The 18,251-nt window shown below is 46.7% G+C and overlaps 2 protein-coding genes across 6 annotated transcripts in view; both read left to right on the plus strand.

Annotated features, from left to right (window-relative positions):
- The window catches only part of SUSD3 (sushi domain containing 3), a 72,755-nt gene extending 62,227 nt beyond the window's left edge, over window positions 1–10,528 (plus strand). Inside the window, exon 7 of the mRNA XM_009688181.2 lies at window positions 9,870–10,528. Coding sequence (XP_009686476.2) covers window positions 9,870–10,083 — 214 coding nt within the window. The 3' untranslated portion in view covers window positions 10,084–10,528. The remainder of the gene's footprint in view (window positions 1–9,869) is intronic.
- Window positions 10,529–10,676: 148 nt separating this feature from the next.
- Window positions 10,677–18,222, plus strand: LOC138061010 (uncharacterized). Of its 5 annotated transcripts, none has more exons than XM_068907539.1 (4): window positions 10,677–10,985; window positions 11,835–12,300; window positions 16,446–16,544; window positions 17,164–18,215. In XM_068907539.1, the coding sequence occupies exons 1-4, from the start codon at window positions 10,909–10,911 to the stop codon at window positions 17,182–17,184; spliced, it is 663 nt and encodes a 220-aa protein (XP_068763640.1). In that variant the 5' UTR covers window positions 10,677–10,908; the 3' UTR covers window positions 17,185–18,215. The 5 variants fall into 5 exon arrangements, 2 of the variants coding, with proteins under 2 accessions (XP_068763640.1, XP_068763641.1); XM_068907540.1 differs by having other exon boundaries at window positions 12,102–12,300; XR_011134558.1 differs by lacking the exons at window positions 10,677–10,985; window positions 11,835–12,300 and adding an exon at window positions 12,311–12,781.
- The last annotated feature ends 29 nt before the right edge of the window (window positions 18,223–18,251 follow it).

Here is an 18,251-nt window from a genome sequence, read left to right on the forward strand (position 1 = left end):
TACAGTAATATATGGCACAGTCCTTGTTTACTTTTAATTCACTGCTCTCTTGTACAGCTTTTGTGTACAGCAGCATCTTGATTTGTAGTGGTTACCTGCAGAAAACAATTTTATGTAGGTTGTAAACCTACTTTGATGTCACAGCGCAGCTGGATGTTATATTCAAATGGAGCACTTACACGAAAGTCTGATGGCTGTTTAATCAGTTCTTAGCTTTGGGTGATTTCAGAAAGAAGTATAAAGCTAATTAAATGGTGATTATATCCTAAACCAGTTTTTGGAAGACTCAGGATCCAATTTTTAATTTTGAGCAACTTCAATCTGCTAGAGCATTAATGTTTGGTAAAAGTGTCCTCTGCTTTTACAATAACATGGATAAACGCACAAGGGCTCTGCGCAGGGGTTGGGGCTCTGCTGGAGCCTCAAGCTCTCTCGCAGTTCTTATCTGCACCGCTCCACAGAGCAGAAGCGGCTGTATTGTGTTTACCAAGTTGTGTACATCTTTTCTTAACTGAAGGTAGCAGGGAATGTACAATTCATCAGGATAAGCAGCTTCACTGGGGCCAGAAGTCAACAAGTTTGTTATTTTTCTAGAATCGTGGAGAATGGTTAAAGTTCAGTGGGGAAATCAAGAGCGCAAGGGGAGTGAAGCCTGTGAGCTCTGTTTTTTCTACGCAGCACAACACACGTGCTGTGTTAAATCCTGGTGCGCATACCCACCTCCTGGTGCCTGAGCTCAACTGCTGATCAAGGTCCGCTTTACTTGCACGATGCAGAGGTGATATGCTCCCAGCCGATCACTAGCTACAGCAAAAATCAGCTGGAAAAGCAAGTGTATTGATATGCCCATGCCAGAACTGAAAGTAGAGCCATTCATCATGTAGAGAACGGCTGCTCCCAAGCCTGGGTGGGAATCAAACTGAAGCAGTTACAGACACTGAATGAAACTCTGCCTTGGGATTGCGTTATGAATTTGTACCACGTCCTCTTTCCTCACTGAAATAAGATCCATTTAATCAAGACTGGTAAATACTGTTCACTTCTACTGTTTAATTCTGTTAAATGGATATATGCACTGGATGAGATGTGGAAATGATGCTAACATATTTCATGCCAAGTCTTGAAGACAAGAAGTGATATGTCAGCTTTACGTTTCACTTGCAAGGCTTATTTGTTCTGTAATGCATTAGAGTAGGTCTCGTCATCCTGTGCGCGTAGCTCCCTGGTACCGGCAGGGCCGTGCAGAGGAAGCACCAGGTAAGCGCGGACGTGGAGCTGGCCTGTGCTGTGAGACTGCTGACATGAAGGAAATGTTTGTTACCTGCAGCGTTTTGTGGTTCCTTTCTCCATTTAACACAAAGGGCACATTTTGGCAGTCTTTGCTGGGAGGAATTTTCTAACTGCATGCGTTGCTGTAGCAGTAGAGCTGTTATAGCTCTGATGGTCTGAGGAAATAGACAGAGACGTTTGGTACGGTTGGAAAAAGCAGCAAAACTGAGGGCAAACAAGCTGAAAAGGAGGCTTCTTTATATTGCTGGGGGCATTGGAACCAAAGTGTGCAAGCATGGTCATGAAGAAACTGAAAGATAATTTAACCAAGGTTTGTATTACTGTTTTGGACATTTGGAGCAATTTGTGAATGTATTAGTAGACCACGTAGTGAACCAAAAATCTTATTTTATTTTTCTAATAAGGAATTGTATAAGAAACCTGGGAGTCTGATTGTTTTCTCTCTGTCCTTTTCATGAGAAAACTCAGCAAACGTCTTGAACCCGCAACAGGAGATCTAAAGCCACGTGGACACTTTCCCCCCATAGCAGAGCTGCAGTAGGTGTTGCTCTGTGTAATATAACTACGGGAAGTGGCTCCTTAGCCCCCTTGAAAAAGGAGGCCTAATAGAGGAGTTGTGCCCTTATCTGAGAAGCAGGGTGGGTTTTAACGATAGCATTTCCTTTCCGTAAAGAAAAGAGTTCTGCGGGTTCCTCGTGGAGCATGTGAAGTGTCTGGGAAAGTGAGGGTTCCTCCACCCTTTAGGAAGACCCTCCTGAGTATATCTTAGCCTATTTTTGAGTAGAAAACGATGTAGGTCTCACTGCTTTTCAGACTTCATTGAAAAAGGTTTAGAGGTTAACTATGCTATGTTTTGATTTGCCCACTTTAAGGATCAAAAATACTTTAAGAACAAATAAAATGAAAAGCCAGTTCTTTCAGGCAGGTTTGTTGTGGTTTATGTCGTAGCTTATGGAGAATTAAAAAGTTATCATCTGTTAAAGTGATGCCTTTGTTTGCTGATGAGGTAATTTTGGATGTAAAGAGGGGCTGGAATATGGGTCCAGAGTCCTATTGGATGAAAGTTATAAATAATGTTGGACCGTAGAGGCTTTATTGTTGTTTTAGACCTGTCTGCCATAAAATGATGTCATTTTCTCCTGACGTTTTAAACATGGAGCAAATGTGTTAAACATACAATTTTGCTAGCAAATGCTGAATTTTAATGACAACTACTGTACTTGTAATGAGCCTCATTGTGGCATCTTGTGTGCATGAACAAATTCCTTTAAAAAGATGAAAAATATGTCCACAAATACCTGGGATCAATAACTACAAAGCGTAGTCGCAGTTGATGCCACCTCTTTCTTTTTGGAAGTAAGGAACCGTATGGGGGTTAAAAATAGCCATTTTTAGCAGAAACTGTTGTATGCAGGAGCTGCAGACCTTTAAAGCACATTTGATCTTTTATGATATTTGAATAGCAGACTGAGTAGGGGATAGCAAGTTGCAAGGCGTGGGGCCACTGGGAGGGACGTCTTTTCTCCAGCGTTACTTCTCAGAAGAGGTAGCAGATTACTTGTGCAGAGATAGCAAGTGGCCGGGTGATGCAGGGGTCTGAGGCAGATTAGCTGAAGAGAGAGTCTGTCACCTCTGCGAAGGCGATTAGCCGCGGCTCGGTGTCACATAGTTGGGCGAGAGCAACGTAGGTGACCCTCCGAAACGGCACCCGGGGGCTTGCAGGGCAGAGGGGGGCTTGTCACCGCGGGGAAAGGGCGAGAGTCGCTCTCACAGCCTCTTTCGCCGAGTGCAGCATGTATCGGGAGAAAAGTGTACTTTACTGTAAATCAGGAAATTATATTCCGCTCCCTCTAACATTTTAAGATTTAAGTCTTCCGAGTGTGGCATGAGAATGAACCCAGGACTGTTGAAATTGTTCATCCAAGCTCAGAGACCTTCCTCGAAACAGCAGGTAGCACCACACCTGCTGGGGATTAGATGCGTCACCGTGGGTCTCGGAGCCGAGTCCCGGACGGCAGGGACGCTCGCTGTCGCCCAGAAGCCAGCGCTGGAAACGCCAGTGTGGCCTTGAGGTTTTTTCTGAAAGTGGTACGTTCCCAAGCAGTAAGTGCTATTGTTGGGTCGGTTGTTTTCTGATGAAAAATGCTTTTCCTTCCCAATGTGGCTCTGCAGCATGCTGCTCTGGAATAATTTGGGGGTTGCGGGGGGAGCACACGGCAGCCCCTGGATGAACCCTCGTCCCTCATCCGCACCCGTGTGGCAGAGCCTCGGGCTGGGCCGGCTGGGCGGGTTGTCTCGACCCCGACCCAGGCACGGGGCAAAAGGTCAGTTCGAGAGGCTTAATGGAAACTGGCCTCCTCCTGTGCCAGCTGCTGGTGGTATTTGAGAGATGAAGGTGAATGTCAGGGAGAGGGGATATTCAGGGAACCGGTTCCTACCCGAGAGCGGAGTGACTCTGACCCAGGCCCAAGGGGGAGGCCCCCCCACGCCGGTGGCGTAGCTGCTTCCCGCGGGGACGCTGCGAGAGGTGGGATGGGGCCCCGGAGGTCCCTGCCGGCAGTAAGGCAGAGAAACTCCAGCGGCTGGTTTCCGATTCCCGGGTGGAAACAGCTCTTTGCCGGGAAGCAGTTCTAGCCGAGCTTCTGTGAGAAACCATAAAAATATGCGCAGTTTAGCACAACCGCCGTGAGAGCGAACAGCAAGCTGCTTTTGGCACGCAAAGACAGTTGGTAACAACTGGCCACTGCGGTTTGTGTCTCCCCGTAGCACGGTTGCACGTCAGCAGAGGCAGAAAGAGAGCGGTCGCACGAAAAGCCGCAGAGCTGGTAAGAGGAAAAAGCTGAAAGAGCTTGCTTCAATTTGCATGAACTTCTTCATTATGGTGTGAAATAGCCACACGTGAAGAGGCCTCTATTTTTGTTATTTTTTTCAGCATGACAGGCCTGTAACTTGCCCTGGAATGGGCGCTTCCTTGACCAGGCACGTGCTATTATTTTGGAAGGGAGAACTGATGGACTAGTATTTTCCACGCTTGGGGAGAACTGGAGGCAGCTGTAAACCTGCTCCTTTTCATCCTCTGTCAGCTAATAAGACAGCCAGAAAGAAGCTGGTCCAGCTCAAAAATACATCTAAAGAGTGGCAAAGAAATTTGGTGATTTTTTTTTCCTGGTGTGAAGCCATTTGGGGGAAGTTGTGCATTCCAAATTTGGAATGTTTTGAAGTGAATTATTTTACACTGCTCTAGGCCAAGTTATTAAAACAGTCTCTATGAAGTAGCTGATCTGACTGCAGAGTGAGTCAAACGGAAAAGCCCATGTCTCAGTAGGTTTGAAGTCCTCCTTTAAGATATCCACTACAGCTGGAGCATATTATCAGGAGAAAAAAAAAATCTCTTCTGCAGAGAAACAGGCTAGTCTATTCCCACAGAAGATATTTTTAGTGCCTGAAATTTTTGTGCTGGAGCCCTTTCTGACTACAAGATGCATTACCAGTGCACCTGGCAAGAAGCATACGAGGAAAATCCAACAACGAAGATGTCCAAGTGAAAAGATTTTGTAAAAAAGCCAACACGCTCTTAGGAGAGGCAACTTGGCATTTTGAGGCAGTCCAAGAAGCCATAAGTAAAGTTGCTGAAATTAGCTCATAGCTTTGGCCTACACAGTAAAACCAACGTTATTCTCTCTCTCTCTTCCATTTAGTGGCTATAATGGTTGACGTTCTCCACTACCTTGTATGAGAGGTTGCAGGGGAGGCGCAAATCCGAAACTCATGTGCTCTAAGCAACGTTCATATCTGCTCAGGCTTGCTGAGGAGCGTGGCCTTAGGCCAGCAGGCTTCTAGAAGTATGGGCAAGAGGGGAGATGGCACTTGGCTGTGTTCCTACCCTTCCCTCTGCACCCCAATGGCTCATTCCCAACTGCTCTTCCCCTCATAAGTAGGAGAGATTAAACAACTGAAGGATCTGAAGTCCTTCTACTGGAGGACAGTGAAGTGCAGAGTTACCACACTGAAAGGGGAGCACACTTGAAGAAATGCCCATATTGAGAGACATGCTGCTGCAAAGCTTGATGGCAGGAAAAACAAGTAGAACAAAAAACTCGCAACAGAATACCTGGAACAACTGTAAAAACTCAACAGTGGGAGGCTGCAGAGCCAGAAGAGGCATCAGTAGAAGAATAAAGGGGGCAAAATGGCACAGGCACTGTGTCCTACAACAGTGACTTACCGCAAGACTGTTAGAGGTCCCCAAAGGCTGATTTACATCTAGTAATGCCAGGAAATGCTTCTGGAGCCCATTCTGGGTCTATATGTTCATTAGATCCATTTCCAGGGTAAAAGTCCAAATGCTGCAGGCCTGGCTGAAGATGCCTTTGCGTTGGGAGGGGGCATCATACCGTTCCCATATATCCAGAGCCAGCTCCCTGGTTCTGCCTGAATTCTCCATGTCCTGTGCTAACAGGACAGCTGGGACTTCAGCTGAGGACTACACCGGCTCTGCAACACCACTATCCTCTCTACAACATATTGGTTGTTCGGAGGGACAAGTCTTTGCTCATTTTTTCCTTCTAGCCCCGGCAGCAGGAACCGTGCTCCCAGCTGAACCTGTGATTGGGGGTGGGGGGGTAGCTTACCTGCCATGCTCTCTTTTTGTGGCATACCTGCAGTTTGGTGGGATGTCATGACTGCTCCTGTTCCTAGGCTCTTCTAGATGCTGTAAAGAAAATATTCTTTTAGCCTAGCATGTTTCATGATGCTGAGTTTCTGCATAGTTTGTTTTTCAAAATCATCCTGATTATCGGAGAGCAAAACCTCTTGTGTGTTTTCATGGGGAAACTGGTTTATCGGGGTGCTTTTGGAGGCCAGTAGTCCTACCAGAAAGCTGGGCACTTCACTCCCTCTAAAAGATCCAGGCATTTTCTTTTGCAGTCCACCTTGCTGTTAGAAATTGCTCGTTTATCTGAAAACTCAGCCCTGCAAAGCTCAGCCCTGCTGGTTCCTCGTGCCCAGGGATGCAACTGAGATGCCAGATCATTTGCACGGAGTTCTCAAGTCACTGCACTGTCGTGACTGTGGACCTCCCCACTCAAATACAAGACTTAAATTGCAGAGAGCCGCCAGTGGACTCCTTCTAGTGCTGCAGGAGGAGATGTAGGACTGATCATCATTAGGGTGTTTAATATTTGAAATGGCTGCAAATAACAAATGACCAGCCTGATACAATTGTACCTAATTAATACAGTTGTTTATGCATATGATGTTTGATTATGTGGCGCTTAGGGCTGGAGGGGAGGAGACCCAGCCTGCAAGGACACAGGAGAGAGGGCTGGATTTCCCTTTCAAGCCTTTCACATGGATTGGCCCACCCTGTGAGTCTGAGCTTCTCTGTTTAAAGAGGTGTTTTCCTCTAGTTTGTTATTACTCCGTTCTAGCCTTCCCAATGCCACCTTTCAGAGACTGAAATCTTACAGTATCTTTTGCTACGCATATTTCAAAGAAAAATCTGGGAGGGGAAGTGAGCTGTGGTTTCATCTTGGGGCCCCGTCACAAAGTGCAGAAGAGCTGGCTGCTGAATTATACCTACTTCCATCCTCAGCTTAATTGTCATTGCAGTGAGTGCAGAGGGTGTGTGCACAGCAACATGTGCTTTCGATAAAGCCGCTGTTATTGTTTCCATAATGGTTCCATTATTACCCCAGAGCATTGTACAAAGTCACCAGCCATAAAGCAACAAAAAAATCCCCTCCCGTCCTCCAATATAAAAATGTCATTTCAAAGCCAGTGCCAGCACTGGGCAGCATTGCAGCGGCCCCAGGGCCCCCCCGAGTTCTCACGCTGCTCCATGTCCTGTGGACAGCGTTTCCCCTCCAGCTAGGAATGAACGGTTCTCAGCTCACACAAAGCAAAATTCTTGTGAGGCTCCTCAAACCCATTGACAACCTTATGGTGGCTGCTCTTCCTTCTCAATGGGAGCTGTGCTGTTATTTCTGCTCCCAGTTCCAGCAGCCCTGTGGCCTGTATTCACCCAGCGTCGTGCTGTCTCGGGGGGGCTGTAGCTCTATATTTTCTTAGATTGTTCAGGAGTTACAGGACAGGTTTCCTCTTTACTTAGTGTGATGGAAACTGAAACACAGTGGAGGAGGAAAGCAGAACCAACCAAACCAAAAAGCCTAGCTCCAGTATATAAACTATTTGCATCTGTCCTTGTCAAATGTAATCTTATGCATCCAGATAAGATGTTCAGCATCTAGCATTTCTGGATGGTTTTGCAGTTCCAAGTAAGAGTACAGGGAGGTTTTCTGATCTTCTTATGATCATGTTTTCTTATGATCAGCTGGAAATTGGAGTAAAGGAAAGTTAAAGCACTTGAAAGAGGTCACACTCGTTCAGCACTTGTGTGAAGTGGAGAGTGCTCCTGAGGATGAAAGTGCAAACTGAAGCCCATGTCTGGCTGATAGCAATGCATTCAGAGAGAGCCTGCTGCATGCACAATTATCCCTTGTCAATTCTGCAACCCTCTTATTAGCACTTTTCAGCCATTGCTTAGATAGAGCACCATTGAATTCACTGTTCCTTTGATGTTCACAGGGCTTCATGCATGAAGACATCTTCTCTCTTGTTGATCTTCCTTTGCTTTTAACTTGAGAAAGACCTCCTAGAAGGAGCAGTTAAATCCCAGGTATCTGTGTGCTGCATCTGAAAGCAGCAATTAGTAGAGAGTGACTATTATCACCTCATCCTAGACAAATTATTTAAGTTGATGGAAGCTTGACAGTTAATGAAGTCAGGGAGGATGTTGCTTAGCCTGGAGTATAGTTATCCTCTGGCTGCAGTTTTAGCCAGTTTGAGTTCCTGATGTGGCAGTGAGCAGCGGGTAAATGCAGAGTTTCATGGTGCAGAGCTTTGTAGGAGAGCACGTCAGAATGGGATGAGTTACATGAGCTGTAGAAATAAACTGTATTTATTGCACAATAACTAAAACAGCTAGATTTGAAATATAACACTGGCAGGGCTATTTGCAAGGACTGTGACTATCCCATGCAATACTGGGTGTTTTGCAGAGGTCTTGCTTTGCCTTTCTCCTGACTCGTCTCCCTGTGCATGCTCTTTTGATCTGGTTTTCGTTTTGCAACTATTGTCTATCACTTCAGGAACGCTGGATTGAGTTGCTGGTACTAAGAAAACATACGCGCAGTAGCAAGTCTCTCGGAAGGTTTTCTTTCAGGTGCTAAAACTGGCAGCATGAACGCATGTAGCTTCCTTCTGTTCCCTGATGGTAGGTGAACAGCCACGTGGTACTGAGATGGGTGTCCTGGTGTCAAACAGATACACCTGAGGGCTTGTTGACACATAAAGATTGCAAGGCACGGTTAAAACTGTGGGTTTTTCAATGTGAAATGGGTGAAGTTATCAGGCTGTTGCGTATGAGAAATGAACGAGTATTGTGTTGTCCAAACTGAAGAGGGTAAATCCTGCTCATCTGAGTACGGCTGTGATGTCTCTGACTCCAGCGGTAGCAGCGCTCACATGAAAAGTAGGTAGCGATGCTTTAAGATGCCTTTACACTATCTGACTGCAGCTCATGCCTAAAATAGTTTTGCGATACCACTTTTCAGTGAAGAGCAAGATTTATTCTCCTTTACAGGAAGGGTGTTTCCGCAGTGTATCTGTCCTGTACCAGAGCGGCAAGACCTCAGTTATTTAGTAGCTACACTTCTATTTTGTTTTTCCCCTGTGGGTTTCCGAATGTGCACGTTCACCGAAAAGCCCTCTCCAGGACTGTTTCTGTCCGTAACTGATGGCTGCAGCACGCAGGCGGCGTGTCCTGGCCACCTCCTCCGTGTGCGGGAGACGGCCACGGCGCGCAGGCTGCGGGCTTCAGCGGCCAGCACCGGCGCCTTCGGAGGGACCGCACGAGCTCCCTTACCTGCGGCGAGGGGCTGAACAACCCCAGCAGCCCCCGGCGTGCCAGCAGCTGCGGTGTTACCAGAGCCCACCCTTGCCCCGAGGCCGTGGTGGGAAGGAGGGCCGCGGGGGGACCGCCTGCACCCCGCTGCCGGGCCCGGCGTCCCAGCTCGGGGCAGCGCGCGGGCAGGTTGGGCAGGCCAGGGCGAGGGCGAGCCGCGGCGCAGCAGCGCGGCGCGGGCACCGCTGGCAGCTCTGCAGATAGCAAATAGCACCTGCAACGCTGCGGTGCACAGCCGGCTCTGTGCCCCCGCCTGTGCTTCGCTCACCAAGCAAGGAGCTTCCTTCTGCGCCGCCTCCGCCTTCGGGCGCTCGTAGCGATCTGCTCTGGCCGGCGCAGCCTTGCACTGAAACCGGGGAGCGCAAACCAGTAACATCTGCCCCAACCCCAGATCAACCAACCTCGCAAGTCTTTTCAAGGTCTGCCTCGGCGTTTACAGAGACGTAATTATTTGCCCCATTGCTGCCAACTGTTTCCAGTGCTAGAAGAAGCGAGTCCATGAGTTACAGCACACGTTGTTACCTAAAAGCCTGATGGGCAACTAAAGGGAAAGGGGGAGTTCTCTATCCTCAGCAGAGCAAATGAATCTCCATAACTTTTTCCTTCACGCTTACAGGTTCCAGGAGGAGTGGACGCGGGACACCACAGCTCCTGGGTGTTGCAAGGACACGGACCATCTGCCCAGGTTATACGAAAGCAGCGGTGCACCTGTGAAACAAGTTGTGCCAGGACACAGTGCTGCAGCACATGCACTGAATTCAATACATGTTGTTGAAGTCTATGGACATAAGGATAGTTATAACAAACCTGGCTCTCAGCTACCTGGATAGCTGGGGTGCGAAATACAACAGCTCCTCTGGACCAAAATAAAATCTGGACAGAAATATGTGCCTTAAAGTCAACATAGATAGTTAACTGTTCATACGAATTTGAAATTTTATATACTCCAAGATAGTTATTTAAAAGAAATACTTCAAGGTCTGATCTAAATGAAATAATGAATGTTGACGGTGGCAGTCAATAGCCGTTCTCTACAATGTGCTACATATTGTGACCATGGCAAAAGCATAATATCGTTCTTCTGTACATATAGAGGGAAATGGTAACGAGTTTGTATATTTGCCTCATACAAAGTCTCTGATGATCTTACACATTCATAAGATTACAACCTTCTTTTGACCTATGTTTTTTGTAAACATTTCAGAAAGGAAAATCCCCCATATTTTTGCACACTAGTATGATAGAATTAAAATAAAGTTTTGTTTTTAATTAAAAGACCTTGTTGTTTTATATAAGGAAGACCTTATTTTGCAGTTCGTCTGCCCTGTATTTAGAGGCCAATCGGTTTCTTGAAACGAACCGTGTGAGACTGGGCGCAGCAGAGGCACATCTCCGCGTGCACCGGGTTGTCCGAGAGGGACGCGCTGTCCGCAGGGCTTCTTTGCCGCGCTGGATGACGTAGCCACGGACCGGCTCTCGCTTGTGTGGGTGCCAGGGCGCGAGAGCAGCTGCCGCGCTGGCTGGCCTGCGGGCAAGGCGCTGCCTCAAGCAGGCTGTCGCGGGCTGGCCCACCCGCGTGCCGTGTGTCGCTGTTTTGCACGCAGGATTATTGCGTAGCGGCCTCCACGCAGCGTGATGAGGGGCGCGTACCCTGCATGGAGGACAAGCTCGGAGGAGGCCTCGGGGAGCCCATCTGCATGCATATGGCTCAAAGGATCGTTGCGGTGTATCTGTGAGTAGCTCTCTAAATAAAGGGGCGATTTAGTTTTTGGAAACATGCCTTCTTTTCCTATTACTAATCTGTTCACCTTGTGAGAAAATGCATTTTTTCTTACTTTTTCCATTTTGAATAGTTAAGTAACTGATAAGGCTCTTATTCCAATGCTTATGCACACACACACACGTGCAGACAGGTATATCCTGTAGTTACAGTATAAGTTTTTTATTCAGATTGAATTCTTACTTATTCCCCTATCATCAGCTACAGAATGGGTATTGTCACATTCCTGTCCTGATGGAAATATGATCTTATAGCAAGCCCCAGTAATTGTTCTATTGTATGTCCCACTTACTGTGATTCATGCGTACTCTTAAGACCTTCATTTCTGCAGTTTCAGTTTTGAAATTCAAATCACTGTGGCTTGCTGATAGGCCTGGAAATGCCCTAGTCCATCCTGGCCGTACTCAGCCAAGGTTGTAAATATGTGCATGAACTTCAGCTGCGTGGTTGTCTCGGTGACAGAGCTATGGTTTCGTTCACAACAAGCTCAGTTCTGTACATTACAGTAATCTGCATCCATGCAGTGTGCTTCTTAGTGTGTACTGAAAAAAGGGTAACGGTCACCCTTCTCCACACTTGTTCCAAGTTCTCAATTCGTTAAATTAGTATTAACCCATGTTTATCAGGACAGATCTGTGCAGTGAACTGTTTTGGCAGCTGTCTGCAGTTTTTCTGCATCCTGCCAGAACCAGCTTGCCGCTGTGCCATGCGCTATCCCGAGTCCTGTTTACGAGGTTGGCTTCCCGGCCGTGTGCTGGTTTGGGAAGGCCGCTGCTGCATGTCCTCTGGCATATCCTGCAGGTGCTGGCAGCTCATCTACAGCATCGAGTGGCTCACAAGGTCCCTGGCGCGGTTTGGGAGGAAGCAAAGGAGTCAGAAGTGTCTGAGAAGATGTGCTACAGAACGGCTAGGCAGGAGCCAGTCATTAACAGCGGGCCAGCTGGAGTCGCTAGCAGGGTGCCCTCAAGTGGAAAATCAGATGCAAGGATATGAAACCTATGCACAAAGCAATGTGCTCCAGCTGTCACAGCAGCAAATCTTCCTCTCTTCTGGCTTGGTGCTTTCCAGGAGGACAGCTGGGGATGGCCGGGCTCCATCTGCAGAGGGAAAGCCTCCTTGGATCCTATTTGAGAACGACGGCTTGACTAGGATCAGTGCTGAAAGTCCACAGCTGAATGGAAATAAAATCAAAAGGAAAGGAGTAGGGAGAGGAATGAAGTCTGGAAAAAACAGCCAAACATCTGAGATGCTTCTATGCAAGTGGCAGGTACGTGAGAATTACATGCTAAGAAGTTAGTCTTTCCACGTGATTAAAGCTTCAACTTAATAAGAAGTGCTTGTGCCTGTTCGACAAATGATAGAACTACAATCTTGTTATAGCAGATGATAGCAAATCTCACCATATTCAAATAACAAGTATAAAGGATATATGCAGAAACAAGGTGACTAATGGAGAGCTAGCAGTGACTGACAAAGACTGTCCAAAGGCATGCCAGGCAATCCCCATGCAGAGGACAGCAAAAATCAGATTCAGCTCCCTTGGGAACTCTTGAAGGACTTGAAAATTGCAAGGCAAGATCTACAGAAAAACAGAAATCTGGGCAAATCACTGCAGAGTAGCATAAAATGAGATGAAGGCGGTTGCACCCAATCAGAACAGTGAGAGATGGCGTGAGTTACAGTGAGCAAGGGAAGTAAAAGGCAGGAAGTGAGAAAAATGCATTAGAAGAGATGCAGTAAAGTTACAGGTAAGTTATTTCCTGAGGAAAAAAAATGAACAAAGAGATGGCTTAACCACTTATTGTCTACTTTGGTTCAGGCATCACTGACGTTTCATGGGTTAATGCAATTAATTTTAAAAAGGGACTAGGACTGCAGCCTAGAAGAAGGCAAGAAAAAGATCACAAGTATTTAGATGAAGCTGAGTCCTTGATGAAATCCATCCTAAATTACTAAGGTGTTGGCTGAGCAGTACTTGAACCATCATCAGTTTAGCTTCAGGGAACTGTGGAGGATAAAGGAGGTGTCAGAAGATGGGAAAGGGCAAATTTAGCTTGAATGAGAGGAGAACAGAGAACCTCAAGAAATAGAGGATTTCTCAAGGCACATGCTTCTTTGATACCCAAATAGAGTCCAGACAAATGTTTAAATAATCAATTTTCAGTGAAGGCACATTTCAACCTAGGGTTAAGAAGTTTCAGGCATGGGAAGTAACTGTTCTGTTCTACTTGTAATATTATGCCTCTTTTTCTGCACCATCATGATGGAAGATTAACAAAAAATAACACACAAACTAGCCGCCAGAATGATAAGAGGTTTAGGAAGCAGGGTTTATGGGAAAGTCTAGATGAACACTGTGTGCGCATAATAAGGGAAACAGAAGGCTAAGACAGGATGTGGCATTCCCAATATGTATAAAACCTTCTTATACAGAGGAGATCATTTTTCTGTGCATCCACTGTGGGTGGGACAGAAGAAATGCACTATGATTTGCAGCCAAGTAAAACCTTGAACTGAGGTACGGCGACGAGGCAGACGGCTGAGGAAGGCTGGGGGTCGCCCTTAGGGGAGGTTTAAGTGCGGGTAGGGTACACGGGTGAGGGGTGGCCCCATTAGGCTTGATCAGGCCCCTCTGCAGGTCTTTTGAATTCCCTCCCTATTCTACATCTGTGTGATTGTGTTGATTGGATTTTATGACTTACCTCCCTGAAATTTTAATTTTATCATATGACTTTAAAGGCTGCAGTGTGATTGCGAGTCACTCGGTGACACGAATTCCCTTGTCGGGATGTCTGTGTCGGCACCCTGCCCAGTCGCCCTGGCCTGCAGGTGAGGCCGATCCGAGCGCTGCTTGGTGGGGAAAAGTCAAACCTTTGCGACTAAGGACATTGATGGCCGTGGGAAACAACAGAGAAGCTCGGTAGATTTACTGTCTCTGTGCTGGAGCATTTCATTACTGTCATTTATTTAGGCAGCTAACACAAGAGGCAGCAAAGTTACAACAAGATGAGGAAACAACACCCATAGTGTGTTACAAGATTTGTGGCTCCGTTCCCTCGGAGAGCGTGCCTAGTTTATGATAGCTGTACCCCCCGGCGTGGGTTTTATTGCTCGTGTAACCATTATTTATTTTCAGAAGGAAAATGAGCACTGCACAGGAAGAAGATGAAAGCAACTGAGAATCTCAAATAGACATTTAAAACTCATATTTATTAAGTTAACCCTTAAATGTTTGCCTGCCAGTGAGTTCAGATGGATGTGAAACCCTCTCTGCTTTACACGACTTAGGTTTCCTTGGGTATTTTATGGAACTGATGGCTTGCACTTAATGAACAAGTTAAATGCTATAAACTATGTAAACAAGTGTAAGACACCCGCTCCCTGCATGGATGCTTGCGAGTTAATTGCTGTACCCGGCAGTATGGGAGGAGAACGCTTCACAGATTAAAAACCCGGCAAGGTGATGTTTAGTGGAGTAATTGCTTAGTTTCATTCCTTCGCCCCGTGTTTTAAAACAGTTTTCCTACAGCAGGCAGCGCCGCCGAGGCTGTCGCGCTGGCCTGTTGTTAAGCCTGCAGAAAGCCAAAGGACAGTTTTTAAGTTCTTGTGTTAAATACTAGACAGGGAATGTTTTTTAAGCCAGCTGGTGCACTATTTGCTACAGGAAAGCGTCTGATCCTTACTTCCTTTTAAGTGACAATTCATTCTTTGAAACAAATTAAAGAGAATTTGCCATGCTGGAAACATCAAGGGCCTGAACGTAGGAAGTGCCGAGCGCTTCACCCGGGAACGCCGCGAGCGGCACACCTGCGCAGCAAGCCCTTCCAGCAGTGCTGCCTGCAGGGCACACCTGCTTCTAGCTGTGCGATATCACACAGTACAGTGTTCCCCGATCCTGTGACTTTTGTCACAAGTCTCATGATGTTTCTTATTTTATGAAGCTGCAAACGGTAGAGTTGGGTACACATGTGAAAACCACAGCTTCCATTTAAAAATAAATAGGTGTCTCACCCTGGTATTGGAAGGGAGACGTTTCAGTCCTTAAGTGTCAAATAACAGGGAAAAAAGAAAAAACCCAGAACTCCAAGTTTCTTTGATGACAATGCTTTGGGGGAAGCCTCACTCATGATTCCTGAATACTGTCTGATGCTGTCAAATGTATGTATGACCTTGAAATATCTACATAGGTTGAAAGAAAGGACAAGACAATATTTTGATCCAGCTGGAGCAATGAAGCTTGGCATGGGTACCAGAGCATCTACCATAGAGTGGCCACTGCTTTGATGGAGCTTTCTAAATGGATATTTGGTCATGCAGGATTTCTCCTGAGCACCTGCCTGTTGGGTATCATCCTGGAAGTATCCAGAAATTATGTTTCCCATGGCATGCTTTGTCTCTGTGAATCTGACTTTTGGTTATGGGTTTGTACTGTTTGAAGCTTCCTTGAGCCAGTGTGTATCTGAGATGTTCAGGGTCCAGAAAAGAGATGGGAATGCAAAACTGATGAACCTTGATACCCTCCAGGAGGGGGCTGATATCCGAGAGCTGAAACAGCGGGGCACGGGAAGGCAGGATGAGACAGAGGACCCCCCCCCCCCGCCCCCGACCACCACAGAGACTGTAAGAACAGGATATAAATGACTGACGGTTTGGGGGGAGAAGAGGGGAGGCTTGGCAGAGTTCTCTAACAATTTTGCTTGCAAAATATCCTGGTCATCACTGATGTCTTGGAAGTGCGATAAGTAAATGACTCTACTATTACGTATTGTCAGATGTAAATGGCTTGTGCAACAATTTTTTTTTTTAATGCTGACATTCAACACATGTTTTAATAACTTTAATTAAATGGTAGCTTTAATTGGATCTTCTGCTTGGAAGGACCAAGACAAAATTTTGGCAACATGCCAGCTGGTAGTTTCTGAGATGGTTTACAGTTGCATCATTTCATCGTGTTGATAGGCTACCAGTAAGTTGTTAGTTTAGCAGTGATACACATTGTGTTTTGTTTAGGGATTTCTTAAGTGCTGTGTGGATGATGGAGGGGAGAGCCACAGCTACCTGATGACATCTCACGTGGCTTACTAGTTATCTTCTTACTAAATACTGTAATATACAGACTGCAGTTCTTGTGGCCACAAAAAAAAAAAGAAAGAGGAAAGAGCACAAAGCAACGTCACAGCGAGTGCGCCGCGGGCAGGGGCCCCCAGGCAGGGCGGTGAGAGCTGCGAGCGCCTCTTGCTTGCTTCAGAAAGGTGGCAACTCCTGACTGCGTTTAGAGGACTGGTTTGTTTTCAGCACATGTAGTAACTGTAGAGAAGTTTAAGAACTTCTTCAGTTTGGGTGGAGGGCAGGGTAACTTGAGGGCTGCAGAGGTGCAGAAAAATCAGTGAAATATGTTTGACATATCTTCAGGGCTTGCTTCAGCTCCTCTCAGGCTCGTTTCGCACACAGAACAGCTTGACCAGGCAGACCACAGGCAGGAGCCAAACAACAACCACCAGCAGGGGCCAGGTGAGGTTCCTCTGACATTTTAATAAATTATATTATATAAACACATAAAATTGTCCTTATAAATTGTTACACTTATGTGTTCAATAAGGAAATCTATCAGACATATGTATATACTTAAAATTATACACTTTAAAAAGATGGTACAGACCCTCGGAGGGAGGTGGGCTCTGCGCTACCCGGGCACCTTTCCTTCTCGAGCAAACCAGGAGCAAAGAGAAGCTCACAGCTGGAAGAGACAGAATCGGGGGGGAAAGTCAGAAAGAGCAGGCTGCAGGAGATGGGGTGGGGAAAAGCCTGGAAACTCTTCAGGGAGAGGCAAAGGGGGCCCGCAGGTCACCCAGGACCAGCAGAGAAAATAGCTCCAAGGGTGATGTGGTTGGGGGGGTAATAAAAGACATGGGGGGGAAGCTCAAGTTTCATAGGCTCCTGCTGCGAGGTAGAAGAGCACCTTTCAGATTTAGCTCTAGATCCTGAGTTACACCATGTAATACACAGTTCTGCGCAAATGCTGACTGAAGCATATTCCCCCTAAACGTGATACCAGTAACCACATTTATTTCTTCCTTCAATAACATGAGGAGATGATTTGCTCAGTTTTTTCTTTAACTTACTTTTTAAGGACTGTCATGAAGAGAGATGATTTACAGCGCCTGTTGGTGAAAGCCTCACGTATAATTATTGCACAACCAATGGCCGCTTTTACAGCCCCTGCAAGCAGAGCGTGTCAGCTGGGGGAACGCGGCAGCGCTCCCGCCGCTCTGCACGTCCAGCCGTTCCCAAAGCCCGTCTCTGCTCTCGGCAGCTCATGCTAATGCAGCGATGGCATCGCACGCCAGGAAACACGAAACTCCTCCGACGCAGTGGGAAGCTGGGCAATGAAAGGTCAGCTGGTGTCACGCTGGGCCGGAGCAGCCTGATCCCTGATGCTATACTTAAGCGTGAGCATATTCACAGTGTTCATGTGCTTCAAGGTCAAGGTTATCTGGAAATGTTCACAGTGGTGTTTCCCGCAGGGTCTGTGTTGCACCTATATGCTGGAGTCTGCAGTAGCTTCTAATGTATGCCGGCCACTGGCCTTTAGCTCAGGAAGCCCGTGGGCTGCGTGCTGGCGCCCCGCCAGCCTGCCCGTCCTGCCCTGCCCACGGTGGCCGGGCGAGGCCCTGCCGCTGGCAGAGCCACGGTTTCCCGACAAGGCCCCTGTAGATAAAGCGGCTCCCTGGAGCTTTGCTGAATCTCAGTTTGCCAGTTCTGGCAGCACTTTATTTACACACCTATTTTAGTGAGAGGACGTGCACGTGGCTTCGGTTGCTTCCTGCCTTCAGAGAATTTAAATGTAAAAAAAAAAAAAACAACAACGAAATTTGTTGAGTGGGGTTTTGTGTGTATGTGTGTGTGTATTTGGATTTGTATTTACAAGGGATCAGATACTGAGCTGAGTGTGGGTTTGAACATGTATGTGCAGCCGGCTGTTCATTCCTATGCACAGCCTAACAGCCAGCACAAAGAAAGAGTTCTGTAATTATCCAGCTGATTTCTGATCGACATATAAGGGTTTATTGTATCTGCTGACCTTTCCATTGTACCAGGAACAAGACGAACTCAATTTTTCCATTACCTGCATCATTGTTTTGCTTTACTAAAGCAATAAAAATTTCCAAGGAAAAGGTTGTAATATAGCAGAATCAGGGTGTGTGTGTAGTTCACTTG

The sequence above is a fragment of the Struthio camelus genome, chromosome 14, assembly GCF_040807025.1.
Source record: "Struthio camelus isolate bStrCam1 chromosome 14, bStrCam1.hap1, whole genome shotgun sequence".
In the NCBI taxonomy this organism is placed as follows: domain Eukaryota; kingdom Metazoa; phylum Chordata; class Aves; order Struthioniformes; family Struthionidae; genus Struthio; species Struthio camelus.

Bases quoted from the DNA above. Each gene is read 5' to 3' on its own strand.
- LOC138061010 (XM_068907539.1), top strand. From the start codon at position 10,909: ATGGAGGACAAGCTCGGAGGAGGCCTCGGGGAGCCCATCTGCATGCAT. The intron at 10,986-11,834 runs GTGAGTAGCTCT...CATATCCTGCAG, and splicing joins AGGATCGTTGCGGTGTATCT to GTGCTGGCAGCTCATCTACA. The intron at 12,301-16,445 runs GTACGTGAGAAT...ACATATCTTCAG, and splicing joins TGCTTCTATGCAAGTGGCAG to GGCTTGCTTCAGCTCCTCTC.